This window comes from Ixodes scapularis, unplaced genomic scaffold, assembly GCF_016920785.2.
Source record: "Ixodes scapularis isolate PalLabHiFi unplaced genomic scaffold, ASM1692078v2 PGA_scaffold1__304_contigs__length_218370807, whole genome shotgun sequence".
NCBI classification, from domain to species: Eukaryota; Metazoa; Arthropoda; class Arachnida; order Ixodida; family Ixodidae; genus Ixodes; species Ixodes scapularis.
This window is the reverse complement of record NW_024609846.1, coordinates 12,453,095-12,471,975: the sequence shown is the minus strand read 5'-3', so window position 1 is coordinate 12,471,975 and position 18,881 is coordinate 12,453,095. Positions and strand designations below refer to the sequence as shown.

Here is an 18,881-nt window from a genome sequence, read left to right as displayed (position 1 = left end):
ATTCTGGCCATTCTTAAGCCTAAATGAACACGATAATTGTCGGCATGCATGGAAACGACTTTGGAAAGTGGATTGCCTTGACTCAATCGGCCTTGTATTGATAGCACACAAATTTCCCAAGCACCGAGGTGCATGCTACGAGTGTAGTTGCAGGCATTGCGCGTGCTGGCGTATGCAGTAGTAATATACCCGTTGCTCTGGGCAGGGGGCGCGAGCGCGTCCGGAAGACTTACGCATGACGCGACCAAGTTATGCTGGCTGCATCATCCGTGTGGCGCTGTAACGTTCGATTCTGCACGTGCCACGTTCGAATACAAGCCGCTGTCAGCATCTGTAGATGTGCGGTAACAAAACGTCTAAAAAAGTTTAAAAAAAAAGAACATAATTATGCTGCTTGCGGCCGCAGCGTTCCATTAAACATTCCTTTCATATACGAGGGGGGACCCAAAAAAAACCGAACTAATTCTTTTTTAAGCAGAGCTTTTGCAGTACCGCGTTTTGCCGCCAGGAGTTGATAAAGCGAACATTGCTGAGTCATTAGGCCTAATTCCGTCCTCGAAGAAGGTTAGGACTAGTTGCGGCTGGGTTTATAGTGACAAGTGTTTCGTGTGGGCGTCGTTTTTGCAATGTCTGATTTCTGTGAACAGCGTGCGGCGGTTAAATTCTGTTTTTTGCTCGGAAAAAGTGGAACAGAAACTATTGAACTGTTGAAAACGGCGTACAAGGACGATTCCATGGGGAAAACTCAAGTGTTTGAGTGGTTTTCCCGTTTCAAGATTGGCGACATGTCAATTGATGACAAACCTCGTTCCGGTCGTCCTTCCACGGCACGAACACATGAAAACGTTGAAAAAATTCGTGCAATCATCAACGAAGATCGACGACGGACCATTGACGAAATTGTGCAGCTGTCGGGAGTGAGTTGGAGTTCATTGCAGCGAATTCTAACAGAAGATTTGGGAATGAAAACGGTGGCTGCCAAATTCGTGCCACGACTGCTGACTGCTGAACAAAAGCAAGGTCGCGTGGAAGCATGCTGTGCTTTGAAAGAAGAGTCCCGAAGTGACCCAAACTTTTTTTCAAAAGTTATTACAGGTGAAGAAACTTGGTGCTATCGTTACGATCCTGAATCAAAGCAACAATCAAGCCAGTGGAAGACTTCAGGTTCGCCTCGCCCCAAGAAAGCTCGTCAGGTGAAATCAAACATCAAAACAATGCTGATTAGTTTTTTCGATGTGAAAGGAGTCGTCCATTCAGAGTTTGTTCCGCAGGGTCAGACAGTTAACCAGGCTTTCTACTTGGAGGTTTTGAAAAGATTGCGCAACAGTGTGCGGCGGAAGCGGCCCGATTTGTGGAAGTCGGGTGACTGGTTTTTTCATTATGACAATGCCCCGGCTCACACTGCCTTGTCTGTACGACAATTCTTGACCAAAAATGGTATGACCCCTGTTCCTCACCCCCCATACTCACCCGACCTTGCCCCGTGCGACTTTTTTTTGTTTCCTAGAATGAAAAGAGTAATGAAAGGAAAGCGTTTTGCTGACGTTGCTGAGGTGAAGAAAAAAACGACGGAGGCGCTGTCAAGCATCACAAAACATGAATTTAAACAATGTTTCGACACATGGATTAAAATATTAGACAAGTGTATTAGTGCAAGTGGACAGTACTTTGAAGGAGATTGAACGTTTGTACTTGAAATGGGAATAAATAAGTGCAAAACAATTTAGTTCGGTTTCTTTTGGGTCCCCCCTCGTATGCTTTCTTTCACAGCTTCCGCGAGCACGTATATTTCACTTTACGTGATAGTGAAGCCGAAGTTACTCGGAAAAGCGCGTGATCCTGAACGATGCTCGCACTGCACGAGCGCGCGTGCTTGGCAGGGACGCGGAAAGCTCGCAGCTCGCTCTTGTAGCCTACGCTGGAACTTAGAATGGAACTGAGTAGAAAAAACTCTAGTGGGGAAGCGTATTGATGCATATTCGAAACGCGAGCCAAATATTCTATTTTGCTCGCCTGCAGCGCTGCTCAAAACTTGTGAGCTACGGGCCTATCGTTCTAAAGGAAAAAGTCTAAAACAAATTTTGCCTTGCACGCGCGTTCGTCCAAGTCTTATAATGATTATTTACTTCGAATCTTTTATAAGAGGAAGGACAGCGAGCGCGGACCATAGAATTACACTTCCAGCGTTCTTCTTGATGCTTGGGTAATTTAGAAAAAGGTCTGTCGGGGCGGGACGCTGGTCTTCTTTTGTGTACTATTAATATCCGGTCGATTGAGTCAAGGCAATCCGCTTTCCAAAGACGTTGCCATGCCGACACTTATCGCGTTCATTTAGGCTTAGAAAGGCCAGAATCGAAAGACTGTGCAACAAATGCCGCGAAGTCATTGCTCGTGCTTTGCGATTTAAGCGAGGTAAGGCAGAGCGAAAGCCTCCTGCACCATTCGTTGCTGACTAACGCGCCCGATAGTGCAGCTACAACGACATATTAGTTACAAAGCGAGCGGCGCTCACGCACCGGGGCGCCGCCATGCTTCCCGGCATCGCAGCCCCCAGTCACGTGATTTCAAACTCCCTCTCCTAGGTACTGCTGCTAACTTTAGCCGCGGTGAGCGCTTCGAGCAAACGGGTCCAGGTTTTCTTTTCCGCCAGCTCTGCATGATGGCCAATTTACCTCGTTTCTTTATACTGGCTACTGCATGTCAGGAACATCGGTGGTTTTGATAGAACCGAGTTGGATGGACATCTGAGAATTCGAACTTATTAGTTAATACACTGAAAGCGACACGTACTGAATACATGTAGCGATGTAGGAGTGTGGCAGATTTAGAAATATAGAATTTTTTTAATTATAAGCTCGACCACTAATTCAATCTGAGTATTCTTAATCCTAAAGTCAGATTGAATGGAAATATGTAACCAGATGCACCACTCGCTGACAGTAACTCTGTCAAATGGCCACAACAATTTAAGATCCCTCCTCCAGGTCATACTTCAGAAAAACTAATAGTTTATTTTTCGGTTAATATTGGTTAAAACCGGTTACCGGTGAATAATTTACGGTTCCGGTTACGGTTACGGTTTTTATAAATATCAAATAACGGTTTCGTTCCGGTTACGGTTACAGAAAAAATTTCGTTCCTAAACGGTTTTCGGTTTCGGTTACGGTTACGGTTTGAGTCCCTGGCCAAAACCAGTTTTCGCCTTCAGCGGCTCGCCGCACGGCGCCGTCCAGGCAACGCGCCCGCGCGCGGTTGGGTGCTCGTCGTTTCTTGCCGCAGAAGAAAGGAGCCAATGCGATGTGACGTAGATAGTGATGTTGCGATGCCATCGCAACACGCAAGCCGCTTCTCTGCGCGTCTTTCACGTTGCAAAGGAGTGTAGCGGGATGTCGTTTCGTCTGCAATCTATATTTCCCCTAATGCTTTTCCCAGCGGAGCGGTTCTTCGAAACTCGGCGACTTTTCTCCTTTCCGTATGACATGACGCAGCCATATCACATAGATAAGGACGCTACGAACCGCTGGGAAATTATCGGGGACGAATTAGGAATAACTGGTGAGTTTCGATCTGCGTGGCACTTGTTGCATGTCGCCTGCGTTGTGACGGACGTCGTGTTGATTTGGTGACACTCTTGAAAGTAAGCCTTTATCTTTGGTGCGCGACCGGGGCAACAAAATACTGACCTGTCCCTCGGTGTTTCGGTAGTGCCAACCCGGCCGGACCCAAAACCTGCGCTTCCTTTAATTCAGAGTGCGGCAACGTCAGAACATCAACTAGCAGGCTAGGATGATCACATTCACGCTGATCACCAGGTCACCACCGACACCTGGCCTGTAGGCAGTGAGTGCGGTTGCGACGCTGATATATGCGAAAGGTGAGAGCCGAAACGGAAGAACCTAAACAAGTGCTGACGACGAAAGCGCGTGAAATCCGGCGGAGGCGCGCTCGCGATTTCGAGAACGCGAAAGCCAGTTGCAAAACCGAGGCCAATGTGAGCCCGCCGCGTTGGGACGCCGGATGGCGGTGCCGCCCCAACGGCGACGACCGGCGGCGCCGTTGCCGCTAGTGTGGTCAGGCCTTTACAGCCTTCGCTTTCTCCCGTTTTCAGTAGATGAAATTATCCCAAACAACATGTTTGCATGCCTACACTCTAAGAAATAGGGGGTGTATAGGTGTACACCCCTTGTCCCATGTGTAACACCCCAAAACAACAATTCGATGTTCACTCCGCAGACGTCGAACCGAAGATACCGAATTTCAAGAGCGTCTTGATACTCGACCGATACAACTTATTAAAATAGCTAATGTACGTATTAAAGGTTACAGGAAGACAATCGAGGTTTCTTTGGCCCTGCTGGAAAACCTCAGTGTGTTTGTTTTTTTTCCTAGAGTTTGATACGCACCATAGCTATTTAGTATGAATTATATCCAACAGCTATGAAGCCGCTGGTAAAAGTTGGTATCGCCAGCTCGACGTCAGTGGACTGAACGTCCAAATGTGGTTCTCGGGTGTAACATATGGGACAAGGGGTGTACCCGTATACACCCCCTATTTCTAAGAGTGTATTAGGACTTTAGTGTTTATGGAAGTGCCGGATGATAGATAGGAATTCCGAAAAGCCGCGTACGACAAAGTCGCTTTTTATAGCACAAGTGGCGCTGGTGAAAAGCGTATATGCTTCTCCATTCTGTGAACCCGATTGGCTTCCGCTGTCTGACGCATGTCTAGGCCTAACAAAGTTCCAAAAGGACCCGTTAAAACTTTGGTTTGGGCTAGTTGGTCCATGGTAGGTATAAGGTTTAAAACGGTCCTGCAATAAATCAGTTGATTGTAGCGCCTTGTCCCTGTCGTTTGTGTTATTTTCTATTGTCCCTGTCTGGTTGCGCTTTTAAACATTATACCTTCTAAAAGGAGCGAGCTTTGTGTAAGCGTACATTTTTCGAGAGCCATTGGTTTACACGTTGTTGTCAGTGTCTCATGTATATAAATATTACACCCGGTGAGCGCATGCATAAGACGCCGAATGTGGGGGTTGTGCATGACATTTTTGGGTAAATATGTTTTAGCAGTGAATCTGCAACTGTTTGGACATGACGAATGTGTGTGTGCCCTGCTATTTTCAAGCTCTCCATCTATTAAAGGAAAAAAAAAAGACCGGTCACCGAATGGGTTAGCGCACACCAGCTTGGAGCACATGGAGCGAAAGCTCGCGCTGCAGAACCCAGGGATTCACCCCCCCCCCCCCCCCCGCCCCCCCGCCCCTACTAAAGCCCCTTGATAAAGGCGTTTTTTTACAAGTACCGCCAACCATTGTTGTGGAAACGCGCGAGACATGTGCCACGAGCGGGTGCTCCGCCGCCATTCGCTTCCTAGGGCCGCTCATTTCAGTGCTGCGCCGCCATTCGCTTCCAAGGGCCGCTCGAGACGTGGGTCTCGTGCACTCGCGCATTTGGCGCTACTTGCACGACAAACGCAAACATATCGAGGGGCTTTAGCCCCTACCCGTTTCGATCTGGATGGTCATCGTACCGGCGTGCGGTCGTGTATAACTTCTGCGTAGTGCACTTTCAAGACCCCAGGCTAGCAGTTGTACCGCACTGGCTAAATTGCTTATCTACAGTGGGTAATATTGTAGCCATGTTCTGGCAGACTAAAGGCTTGCTGTATAAACAACTAACGACTAATGTGTGTTGTTTCGTTCTGAATATTGTTTCTATACACACACAAAAAAAGTTCATTTTATTTTGTTTTAAACGTTTATAATGCATGAAACGTGTGCGTATCTTTCATTTACATCACTTTTTATACAAAGACAATGTGACATCAGTTTTGGTTTCGTTTCGGTTTCATCTATGTCACGTGACGCGCATCTCAACTGGGGTTGTTAGGCCCATGTGCCGTGTGACACCGGAAAACGTAGTCGAGCTCATGGACAGTTGGGAGATGCCAACGATCATTGACTTAATGACAGTTGAGAGCGCTCGGGTAACTATACTCTAAGAAAAAATGGAGGTAAAAAGTAGCAACGGCGCATTTTCCTCCCTTCTATTGACGCACCCCCAAGCGGACACGAGAAGAAGGGAGGAACGAGACGTTTTTCTCCTTCTCCAGGCAGACGGGAGAAAGCTTCCGCCCTCCCGACTCATCTTCTTTCGGTTTCGTTTTGCAAGCACGTCGCACACGTTGTTTAATAAAAGTTGTTGCGTTGATTGAGCTTCAGTGGAAGCGAAGGCCGCCTAATTTTACCACTAATTTTATCAAACGAGCAAACGAAGCCGCTAGAAAAAGCGAATTTCTGGAGCAGTGCCAGCAGCGCCATACGTACACTGGGCTAAGATAGCCATCTCCGGTTTTCGGAACCCTCACGGAACCCTGCGGGCCACACGGGACGATGTGTGCACAGTGGATGTTTCGACGCTGACGACGTTATAGAAATCGCGGAAACTGCGTCCAAGACAGGCCGGTTTTGCTGCCGGGTGCCTGGGTTCCTTCTGTGCTGAGTTCGGTTCTGTTTTCCGATGCCGAGTGGTTCTGTATTTCTGCGTGTCAGCAACATAGCAGCAACATCGCGATGGCAATGTTGTGCGTTGTGAACAGAATACTGGAATTATCGCCGATGTGACCGTGTGTTTGCATATCAGTGGTGTAACAACAAGATGATCTGATGGACAATGATGCCGCTGGTCGGCCGTGATCGGAAGGGGGAGGGTGTCGCAGGTTGACATTCCGCTTTGCATTAAAGAAACTAACAGGGGGTAGAAGCTGAGCTAGTTGGTGGTACATATTACAACGGTTAAACCAGCTGAACATACCACTGTCATGTGGGCGTGTGTATATTGGACAAACGGGAAGGTGCGTGAACAATCGAGCACGTGAGCATGCAGCAAACATAAGAGCCCTAACAGGGCCGGGGCATTTATCCGCTCATTGTCGAGCATGCACGTGCGAGGCCAAGCTCGACCTGGGTACCATATTAGCTCACCACAAAAACCAGCTCGCCCGTGAAATACTCGAGGCCATGGCCATAGAAGATAAAGAAGAAAATTGCGTTAGTACACCATCTATTGCGCTACAGGAAAGCGAAAAAAGATTCCTCCGGAAAACCAGTATCCGAGATGGAACAGAAAAATCAAGTAGGAAGAAGAGAAGGTAGCCACAACGTCAGTAGACAATGAGAGGAAAACGAAGAATCTTTATTAAATAGTTGGTAGTCCAGCGATCACCTGTCTTTACTCCTTTCTCCCTAATTTCGTAGTTCAGCTGGTTTAACCGTTGTAATTTGCATTAAAGAGTTTAAGACCACTTGAGGGATTAGGTGCCATCAATCGACGTGCGGATAGTCATGTTGGAACGCTGGTCTGAACGGTAAGCTCCTATCGTACAGTGGCCATTGTGACTGTCGGTTGTCTCCTTTTCTAGAGCGATTGCGCTCTGGGGAAAGGACTGAACAGTATGAAGCTATGACGAAAGTACGTATATTTACAGTTTGAAATTTTAGTATCAAAGGAAAATAGTAGGTAAAATCGACAAAAAAAAAACTATCCTTTATTTTTCTGTTTAACTATACTATGGTTCCTGAAAACACTGCCCTCCAAGTGGCTCTCTGGGATGAGCGCTAGAAGTTTTTGAGCTCGTCACGGCGTAGCTCCGTACACTTAACACCTGCCTCAAGTCGCGGCTTTGACTGCATTCAAGTTGATCGAAAAGCGATTTCTCTGCCCGTGAAGCATCACTTCCAGTTGAGATGAATATCCGGTCTACAGAGATTAATTCAAGACGGCAATTGCAGCCGCATACGAACAGCACAAATAGAAAAAGAAACACTGCGATAGAAATACTTGCTACGACGTGCCGTGCGGGGAAATAAACGCATGGCTTGGAACCGTGTTGGATCAGCTTGATTTATTGGCTTTCAAATAATTACGCCACGAGCGTTTACTTTTTATTAACAGGTTCATCCCCTGAGCCATTTAAAATACTCTCAGAGATTTGACATTGCTGGGAAAAAAATCAACGTGCTGGGAATATTTTTATTGCTTATTCAGTCACCGAGAAATTCCGTACGTTCAAAACGACCAGTACAAAAAGACGGAAACGCAAAGCTCGGGAGTAGTGATCGGCTATGATAATTTCCTGAAGATCCCGAAGCGCAATGGTGGCGGAAGCAAATAAAAATATTTTTGTAGAACATGAATTGGGTGTTACCTAGCGCCACCTAGCCTAGCTACTTGCAACTACTCTCCTCGATCCTGCCATCTGATGCCAAGCAATTTAACCTTCTTTCACGCTATGCGATAATTTCTGGTTACCGTGAAACAGCGGCTTCGAGTTCGCTCTTTTGAGAGCGGCTTTTGGTTTCGCGAATCGGTCTACCATCCCCTCCGTGTTGTGCGATTGACGAAGGAATTTTTACCCGAAGAATAGCAAAGGCAAGACGTAAAGTGCGCGAAGTAACTGGGCAACGGTTGTCTCCGTTTAACATAGCAGTGCTGACGACGAGAAGACTGAGTAACTGCTTTTGAAACGGAAGTCTCTTTGCCTGCTGGGGAAATCTGCCTTCGGAAATAAACACAGTTCGCGGAAAGCTCGTGTTACGCTCTTATTCGCCGCTCCTCTCGTCCCGTACAAGAGACGTAGCGTCCTCGTTAAGCCTCATTGAGCTCGATTTGTTCGATTCGGGGCCGCCATAATGAGATGCATGCGACGGAGGAACTTTTGCTTTACTGCTTTAGGGATGAAAGTTTCTCCCTTAATGTAGGAACATAGGTTACAAGACCGTTCCTCCCTTTAGGGAGGACCATAGATACCCTTTTTTCTACGAGTGTAGGCTAATCGTGCCCGCCGATATTCTCGTTACGAGCTGCCCGGGACGCGTGGCGGTAATGATTCTGAGATCTAGCAACTCCTCGATCGAAGACATCCTGAGCACGGTGCGCGATGGGCTCCACAGGTTCCAGCTGTGCGACTACAAGAATCGTGATTTCACCAGTCATCTCGTGGCACGCTCCGAATAAGCGTGCTACAGTGCACTCCTGTTGACCATGGACGCGGCCGTGTCGGGACACTGGATAACTTTGAAGAAGGCAAAGCCTACTGGCTCGATCAAGCAGTCCAACAAGAACCTTGATTCACGGTCAGCTCGACATGCGGCCGTGAAAGTCGATCACGGCATAAGATATATATAGGCGTGTACACACAGCACGGAGAACTCTGTGACGCGGTTTAAATGTGCATTTATGGGATAAAACGATATGTGCACATAGTGGTACTGTGTAGAGGTAGACGCACATAGGTCTCTACTATGGAATACTATGATAAATTGCTAGGCAATTGTGTTTCATACGGTAAACGTTCGAGCATCATAACATTCAGAGATACTCTGAGTTTTCAGGTGCCTACTTCTACGGCTTTGTCCATCGGGTAGTTTAAAGGGGTCACTGAGGGATACCCAAACAAATTGCATTTTCTGAATTCCTGGACTTTAAGGCCCGTTCACACTCTTGCGACCGAGTACGACTGAGAGAGACGAGATCTCTTACAACTTCTTAAATGTTTCTAGAATGAGGGAACACACTGACATTGTGGCGCCATCTATGCGGTGACCCTAGAACTGCATTTCACAAAAGCGAAGGTTTTGCGGGATTTCCGAGGTCAAATGTGCGTAATACCCATAGAAAGGCGCGTTTATAACATTGACAAAAGTTTTTCGAGCCAAAAAAGAAAGGATATTGCGCGAGAAATAAAAAAAAATATGCCGGACCGCCGAGTTTACACTGCTTCCCAATATAGATGGCGCCAGTGTGTTCTCTGGTTTAAGAAGTTTTAAGGCACCCAGGTTTAAGAGGTCGCAAGCAGTCGCAAGAGTGTGAACGGGCCTTAAGTCTTCACGGTATGCAAAGATAAAGCTCGTTTGTACAAAAAAATTCACTACTACGAGGGACCCTAATGAATTGATGGTATTCAAGAAGTATCGCAATGCTCTGACTTCGGAACTCAACAACGCTAAATATTCCACAAAACTTTATTTAATGACTGTGCACGAAAACGTCCAGATGTCGTTTGGAAATTAATAAATGAAATTCTCCTGCGCGGTACTCAACCAAATTCTACAAGAGAACTCCATGTCCATAGAATATTGATGTCTGGTGCCTCACTAGCTGAGTGTTTTTTTTTTTTTGTCAACTTGGCTTCGAGCTTATATTGCGAAGCTGCAGTAAGCGGCATATCTCAGAGGATTAGCGAAACTCTGCTTCTTAATTCGACAAACGAGCAGGAAGTGTTTCGCGTATGTATAAACCTAAAAAACCGCGAAACTTGCGATATTGACGACCTTCAAATAAAACCAATTAAATTTATCCTTCATATAATAACGCCATGCATTGTACTCATTTTTAATTTTTTTTTCTTTTGTCATGCGGAGAATTCTCACCAAAAATGAAACTTGCAAAAGCGTCTGTGATATATAGCAGTGGCGATACAAATGTTCTGTCTAATTATATAAGCATTTCTGTTTTGCCTGTTTCTTCTAAGGGACTCGGAAAGAATAGTTTTGTCGTCTTAAAAAGGTTTTTTTTTCGCTAAAGCCCTGTAATTTGAGAATCCCAATTTGGTTTTAGAAAAGGAAAATCAACCGAATTTGCGCTTTTATTAAAACAAAACAGTCATACTACAGTATATAGAAAACAAACGTTTGACACTTGTCATACTCATAAATTTTAGCCAAGCGAAGCCTGAAACACAAAATAGTTCTTGACAAACTAATCAGGTATGGTATAAGTGGTCCACACCTTTCCATTTTGTCTTCCTACTTAAATGAACGTAAGCAATCTCCAATCATCAACGGTAACTTCTCATCACTTTTACAGATACAGTACGGCGTGCCACAGGTAGAATTTTGGGTCCGTTGCTCTTTAATATTAATATTAGTGATCTTGTGAACATTCCTGAAAATGTCTTCTTTTCTTTTCCGTGGATGACACCAGTCAGCTCGTCAGTGACGCGGATCCGGATGACTTACTAACCAAAGAAAATTTAATAACAAGCTGAAATTGAGCTAGTTGGTACATAATGCAAAAGTAAACGGTCAGCTAGAACGACAGGGACAAAACACAGACAGGGAGAAACAGACATACACACCGCTGACTATCAACTGAAACTTTTAGATGCGGAGCATCTCTTGCTCGGGTCTATGTCCCGCGGCGTCGTAGTCCGCACTCACACTACGCATGCGCAACTCTCCTCCTTCCCTCTCTCCAACAGCTGCGCGTTACTCTCTCCGCTCTCTCTCTCTACCAGCTGCTTGCACTTCGCGTGCGTTCGCTTCTACTCACACCGCGCGCGCATGCGCAACTCTCCTCCTCTAGACTCCTCTCCTTCAAGTGTGAATATAAGCAGCGGTAGCGCGCTGCGCGCGTTCAGTTCACCGCTGTTGACTCCACTCCGTTCTTCCGATGAAGTGTGATGGAAGCAACAGTCCCGTCAGTTAGTGGGTTGGCGCAAGCAAGCGTCAGCACCACCCCACAAACTAACAGCAACGCTACGTGCACTGAAGACAAAGCTGCGCAGCGAAGGGCACGCGACGCTGAGCGCAAACGCTTGAAGCGAGCGGCAGACCCTGAACTACGAGAAGCGGCGTCCATTCGTCAACGTCGAGCGGCGGATGCTGAACTACGACAACGTGAAGCAGCGGTGGTTCGAGAACGTCGAGCAGCAGAACCTGAGGTTCGGGACCGTGAAGTTCAACGTAAACGTACGAAGCGAGCGGCGGAACCCGACCTTCGAGAACGGGAAGCCGCGTTGGTTCGTGAACGTCGAACAGCAGAACCTGAGGGTCGGGACCGTGAAGTTCAACAACGTTACTAACACCGTTAATAACGATCCGCGATAGTCCGCATCACCCCATGGTTCCCCTCGGGAAGATGGTGAAATTTTATACTACTTCATCACCTTCACCAAAAGATTCACACCTAAAGTGATGTCAATAAATCACCCTAAATCCTACATTACACTACTAAATTAAAATAAATTATAATAAAAATTTAAAATTATATTTAATTTTTTTATATTTTTTATATTTTTAATTTTTTAAACTTTTATTTATTTAAATTTATATTTTATATAAATGTTTTTATATTGTCCAGATTTGTTTCGTGGTAGCATACAAATGCTCTATATATTAATGAAACAAAAACAAAGGCAATGTTATTCAAATAATTTAATAAACATGTAAATATAAGTGAAACTCTCCGTTTTTAATCCATTCCGATTGAGTTAGTAAAAGAAGATAAAATATTAGGTATTACCTCTTCGGAAAATCTATTGTGGGATCAACACATACTCCAGGTCGTTAGCAAACTGCGTAAAATTGTTGTTGTGCTTGTAGGTTGTTGAGTCATTCTCCCCAAGAAATTAAAACTACAAGTATATAAAATCGCGTTATTTGAATCACAAATATCTTATTGCCATCTTCTTTCGAGTACGACCACAAAATCAAATCTTAACCAAATATTATTAATGCAAAATAAAATTGCGTTTTATTGGAAACGTTTATTTCACCAGCTCACACAAAAACTATACCTTCACGATATAAAACAATAATTATACATCAAATTTATGAGTACCTTTTGATTCAGACATGTCGTTTTTTTATCTCCTGAAATCATTACCATTCTTAAACAGACATCGGGATGAATTAAAAACACGCCCACCATCCTCACCCGTCTCCCCAAGGAATCGAAAGTGTTTCCTTTCCACAAACTACACTTTCCAGCCTTTAAAGCATAATTTACCCTCATCAAATCACGTAACTTTTGAATGAGAGGAGGATTAGTTCTGAAGCTTTGGTATCTGGTTAGAACGGCTAGCGTTAACTTTTGAGGAGAGAATGGGCGTTCAACGATGCGTATAGTTCAACTTTACATTAAAAAAACAGGTCTTTTTTTTTTTTGTAGAGGGACACGTTGTACAAAGTGAACTGTTTGTTACTGAAACTTGGTTGTCCCATTTTGACGTTAGTGAGCAGGCGGATGCGCGCTCCACGTATTCTAGTGCAAAGTCACAGAGCGGTGACGAGGTCATGTATGCGCTCGCACACACATGTGCAGCATATACACGTATACTCTCTTTCTCTCACACACAGACAGAAACACACGCAGGCATCTAAAGGTCCACGTCCACACTGCGCACTCGTAGGCGCACCTGCAGGAACCTCAAGCATTAAGAGAACGTGCCGAATAGTGGACGTGCTGGTCTCAACTGATTCGACGAAATCTCGAAGCATGAATGAAGGAAACGGTCTGCCCCCCGCCACGAACGACACCTTCGCTGCTGCGGATGACGACGTCGTGGTGACGCTGGACGACATTGAACGCCTCGCAAACGCCAGCCTGATTCCGCGGTACTTCGTCTACTACAACTGCGGTGCACAGCAGGAGCAGACGCTTCGGGAGAACAAGTCGGCTTTCATGAGGTGCGTGTGTGCCCGCTTCTTAAGATGCTCCTCGTGTCTTTTGCGGGCAATCGATATTGAACATGGCGGTGCGATATGCGGTCAATCAGCCTTATTGGACTGTGCTATAGGCAATGTGCATCTTTACCAGCGACGTATTTTTACGACTATAATTCCCCCCCGGTGTACAGTCCGCATGGAAATTGTTTGCCGGAAAAGAGCTGTTCTTCCTTACAAACTCCACACCTCGTGCATACAGTCCTGCTTTTTCTTCGTTCTGGTCTTACCCCTAAGAATGGCAAGTCGTTCGTTCCTCGCTAAATAGCACTCGGTGCTAACTACTATTACCATTGTTAATGCGTCTTCTTTTCATATCTATTATTGTTCGATTTTTTGTATTATTGTAGCATAAAGAAAAATGAGCCTAAACACGAGCTTCTTCATTTCAGAGGCATAGCGTTCGTTGTTTTCGAAAGAATATACAGTCACTCAACCAGTACCAATAATTGAGCACCTTGAGCACCCAGTCTGTTTGTACTCAAGGTCAAGTTTATTCCCATCGTCTACTTGATGCACACAAAAACGATAACGACACCCCTTTTTTTTTTTTTTTTTGCAGAGCAGACGCGTCGTTACAACTGATTGTGTGCTAGGGAAGGGGCCAAAACTACCGTCATTTCCCGCCAAAATACCCTCAGCCGCCATCGTGTCCCCGCTCGCCGTCCTCGGTGGCCGTCCCAGAGGATGTCGCCGTCAGCGTTCCTCTGTTTAATGTCACGAGCCGCCTTATCTCCAGAAGCAAACAACGAGTGCGAAAGGGACACCGTCGTCTCCTGCTTGTAAAAGAGCGGGACGTCCAAATAGGCCAATCAGGGCTCCGGATTTGCTTCAGGATTTTACATCATCAAATGCCTCTAAACTCGTCAAACAGAAATTTGTGGCCAAGCGCACCAATTTGCCTTTCACGACGATGACTTCGCACTTTTTTTGCCGACGTCCGATTGGCTCGCTCCGCGGACTCTCGGCTCCAACTTTATGTTTGACGAGTTTAGGGTCCCAGGAAGTGGGTGCAACCGCCATCTCTCGGTCGAGGGGTGAGCTACTCTGGTTTTATGTGGTAACTTGATTTGGATGTCGTCGCTGAGTTTTCCGTCCTGAACAACGCAGACATCGCGCGTGCAACTCGAAAGCCTCTATGACAATCATCGCTGTAAAATAAAAGAAAGGTCGCCCTATGGACCGTATTAGTATGGAAGCCAGTGGTAACACAGAGTGTGATGCGTTAGTGGGGAGAAACTGTGCATACACTTGTGGAGGAGAATGGATGGTGCGAATGGTACCTCGATGGCAATGTAAATACGACTTTCTCGAGGCCTGTTGGAGTGTTAGACGAAGTATACGGAGTGCGCGGGAGGCGGAACAATGAAAACGCGGCAGCTGAGGAGAACAAGAGCAGAGCGAGAGCATGAGCGACAGCAGAGCACTGGCTCCAGTTTGAGGTAGAAGAGAACCAAACACACGAACCAGTGGCCAGAAAATATTTTCGGGGGGCGTTTCAAGGTGCTGGTGCAATCGCACACACATTATATATATATATATATATATATATATATATATATATATGGCTACACCACTCCTTCGTTTTACAATTTCATCGCCAGGCCGCGACAGTTTTCGCTACACCCTCAGAGACGCTAGCTCAACGCTTTCCCTTTCACATATTTTCCGCCGGAAGGCGTCGTCTCCACTGGAGTTGCGTAATAACCCTAAAGTAGCGAATACACGCACGAACGACCGAGGGTTGATAGCCAGTAACTTTGCTGGATTTGCGCGCACAGGTTACGCCTGCGTCCACGGGTGCTACAGGGCGTCGCGGTGAGGAGCACGGAGGTGACCCTACTCGGAGACCAGAAGCTCTCCCTCCCCGTGGGCATCTCGCCCACAGCATCTCACACGGGAGCCCACCCGGATGGTGAAGTGGCTACCGCAAAGGGTGAGCAAGCCGCCGTCACCGAGACACCTTTAGAAGGCTTCCTCCGAGTATCGCACTGGATCTTTTTCTTTCGTAATTCTACAGATTTTCCGACTTCGTTATATAGAGCTTCCACAATGAACCCCGGCGCTTTCAAACGAGCCGTAAATCGGCGACTGTACGCCGAAATTCGAAACTTTCACCGAATATGCATTTAAGTGGTAACTATTACTCGGTGCAACTTCAAGGCGTTTCTCTCGTTCTGTGGAAAATGAGACGAACAAACTTGCCCGGGTCCAACAGAGGACGCGCTCGCAGACGGCCCAGCTAGCGATGGTTGTCATTCGTGGCTCATTTTCTCGCTATAGGTGCAGCGAGCAGATGTCACACTCTGTCTTCAGCTCACTGCACCGAGCGGAAGATGGCGGGGCGGCACTAAGTTCGTCGAAAAATCGTTTATTGAAAGCCTACTTTTCATCGAAAGTACCTTTATCGAATGGTCGGCCGCCGCGAAGCGGCGTTCACGGGTGGGCTAGGTGGGCTAACATTTTTTCCAATGAGCCGCCGCAGACTGTCGCCGCGAAGCGGTCTGAGCGCAGGCGGAGAGGTGGGTTAACACAGGCCCAAGTTTTTCGCTAAAACCTGGATTCGCCCAAATGACCGTTGTTCGGTAAAACGTCATTCGCTCATGTGATATGGACCCAAGATGGCGCCATACGTTACAATCATCCCTAACCTCGTCGTCTGCGAACACGTCAGACGTTTTTTAGTTTGACAAGTTTTTTAGTCTCATTTTTCGCATAAAGAGAGCTACGCCTTTGAATATCCACGAAGTCCACCGCCTAAATGTATATACGGAGAAAGCTGTTTATGTGCAGGCGCCGATATTTACGGTTAGTTTAGAGCGCACAATCTTTTATACTCCATCTTACGAATGTATACAGTCCAGCAGATAAAGACGCAGGCATGTGGGTCTATCGACTAACGCGACGTTTACAAACAACCCCACACGAGGGAGGGGCATTGCACCCGCGCAGGAACCATATTCGCGTTAAGCGTGCCCCTTGCAATAGCAGCGCCCCAGCAGCACCGTGACGTCAGGGTCACGTGTTTGTATATACAGCCAATACCACCTATAGGAGACAAGGCCTACGACGCCATTGTTAGTGGTACCCCGACCCACCCCAAGCGGCAAACACGTTGAAGCTCGACTAGAACCTCCGCAAAGCAGCAGACGCGTCCGTCTTGGCGACGCGTACCGCTCGATGTGACACGCCGCAAGATGCGCTGGCTGCGATTCTGACGTAAGGTACACTCATAGAAGAAAGGGTTTATGTGGTCCTACCCATAGGGAGGAACGCTCTTAGCCTATGTTCCTTCAGGAGCGGAGAAACTTGTCAGCTGTGCCACACACCCTCTCTTTGCTGCTTCGCTCCTGTTTAACCCTGCGAGACATGGAATAGGCTTTGTTCAGAGCCGAACACACCACCTGAACTCCTTCCGTCCAGCAACCTTTTTTAACTCGTGGGTCATCCCATGAACATAGGGCGCTAGCACCACCGCATGTCGAGTTTTTCTTTTCCTTTGTATAGTTTTATACGTGGAACCAAATCCGCGCTTGATGGTTCTGGAGACCTACTCGCAAATCGCTACCAGGATCTAGGCTTGTGGAGCAGTTCACAAGTCTCAATACGGCCTGTGTGAGAAGGAGGTAGTCTACCACATTCCACTGACATACGGCCGAAATTACGTTGGACAAACCGGCCGATGCATCAACGATCGGACGGGGGAGCACGCTACATCAGTGAAAAACCTGTCAGAAGGAGGACATCTCTTAACCCAATGTCGAGCATATCAATGTTCAGCACTGTTCTACAATGTAAACATTGTGGCAAGGAACAGGAAAACACTGGGACGTGAAATCCTGGAGGCCCTTGCCATTGAGGAAAAGGGCGATGAAATCGTTAGTGCACCTTCTCTCGCGCTACACAAGAAAAAAAGAAAAAAGTCTCTTCGGGACATAAATATTCGGTGAAGTAGGAAGGAAAAAAAAAGGAATACTTCCCTAATGTGGGGTTCCTAGTAGAATAGGAGGGGAAAAAATCAGTTGTTAGTCCAGCGGTGTGTATGTTTATTCTAGTGCAGCTGGCCTTACCAGAAGTTTGAATCAACTAACGCGGCGACAACTTTTCTTGGCAATGCAGTAAAGAGGAGGAGAGCCCGCGCACAGCTTTATTCAGCGCTCAAAATGGGAGAGGGAACGCGTGCCTGTACCCTCCACTGCACTGCAAAGAAAAGTTGTCGCTGACTATGGCTCAGCTTAAGCCTGTTCCTTCTATGCGCCTGCATCCAACGAAGCGGCAGCTGTGGATGCGGGCGATCCGGCGGAACAATGCGGACTGCTCGTAAAGTCGGCTTTCAAAGTACTCCCGCGTTTACTGTTGCTCCTTCAACGTGTAGAGGGCACTAATGTAGCAACCCAATTGTATCTAAATTGTGGCACCCCTTTTCGGTGATGATTGTATTTATGAACGCCGTGCGTAATAAACGGGGGGCGTTTTTCAACTGGCACACTAGGCTGGCGGGTCTCCTCCCTCTCGGCCGCTCCGGCCGCTCGCGCCTGAGCCCCGTGCTTATGGGCCTCGAGCCACGCTGTTACGCGACCACTTCATGGTGTCCGAAGCATGGTCGGAGGTTACTCCACGATGCCGCTTCTGCCAGCAGCCGCTGCCTTCTCGCTCCGGGCTTTGCCGCCGTTCAAGTTTGACGAAGCCAGCCAGTGGCCTGTCTGGCTCTGCTTAATTTGAAGATTACTCTTTTCCATCGGGCCTGTCCGCCGCGTCTGAAGAAACCAAAGTGCGCACCGTCCTATACTGCATGGGTCCCCAAGCTCGCGTGGTCTTTTCGTCCATGATGCCAGACGACGAGGCCCTACAGCTCAATAAAAAAAAATGCTTTATTTTTCTCCATTTGGAGAGGGAAGACAGAGAAAAAAGCAACATGACAGTTGCTTGACAGGTCTCCATCTCCCCTCAGCAGCAGCTGAGACAGCACACAAAACAGTTAACACAAAAATAAATGTTTTATGTAATTATTCGTTTGATATAAAACAGAAGGAAAATGTGATGTATCGCGAGTAAGACCCAGTTGCAGCCGTTAGTCGCTCGACTCGTTCGTTTTAATCATGGCTCCCGACTGACCGAGACCCGTGCACTTTCAAACCGCGCGCTCTCAGCACGCGGGGACCGCGCGCTTCCCAACATGTCCCGCCATCTGCTATCCGCGACTCCAACTAACTACAGGTGGCGCCACTCCTTTTCCAAGATGGCGGGTTTAGTGAGGGTCAGAGATGCGTGCCACTGTTGAGCCCGTCTAGTGTGCTGGCTTCACTGAGCGACATAAATTATTTCTGGTAATACAAGGAAGCTAATGTTTTATGAGCGCAGGTTACCCCTTTAACC

General features: G+C 47.0%; 1 protein-coding gene across 1 annotated transcript in view; it reads left to right on the top strand.

The window, feature by feature from the left end:
• The first annotated feature begins 13,278 nt into the window (after positions 1-13,278).
• Positions 13,279-18,881, top strand: part of LOC115318287 (hydroxyacid oxidase 1-like) — a 41,713-nt gene continuing 36,110 nt past the window's right edge. The window contains exons 1-2 of the mRNA XM_042290801.1: positions 13,279-13,469; positions 15,287-15,441. Of these exons, the coding sequence (XP_042146735.1) occupies positions 13,279-13,469; positions 15,287-15,441 (346 nt within the window). The remainder of the gene's footprint in view (positions 13,470-15,286; positions 15,442-18,881) is intronic.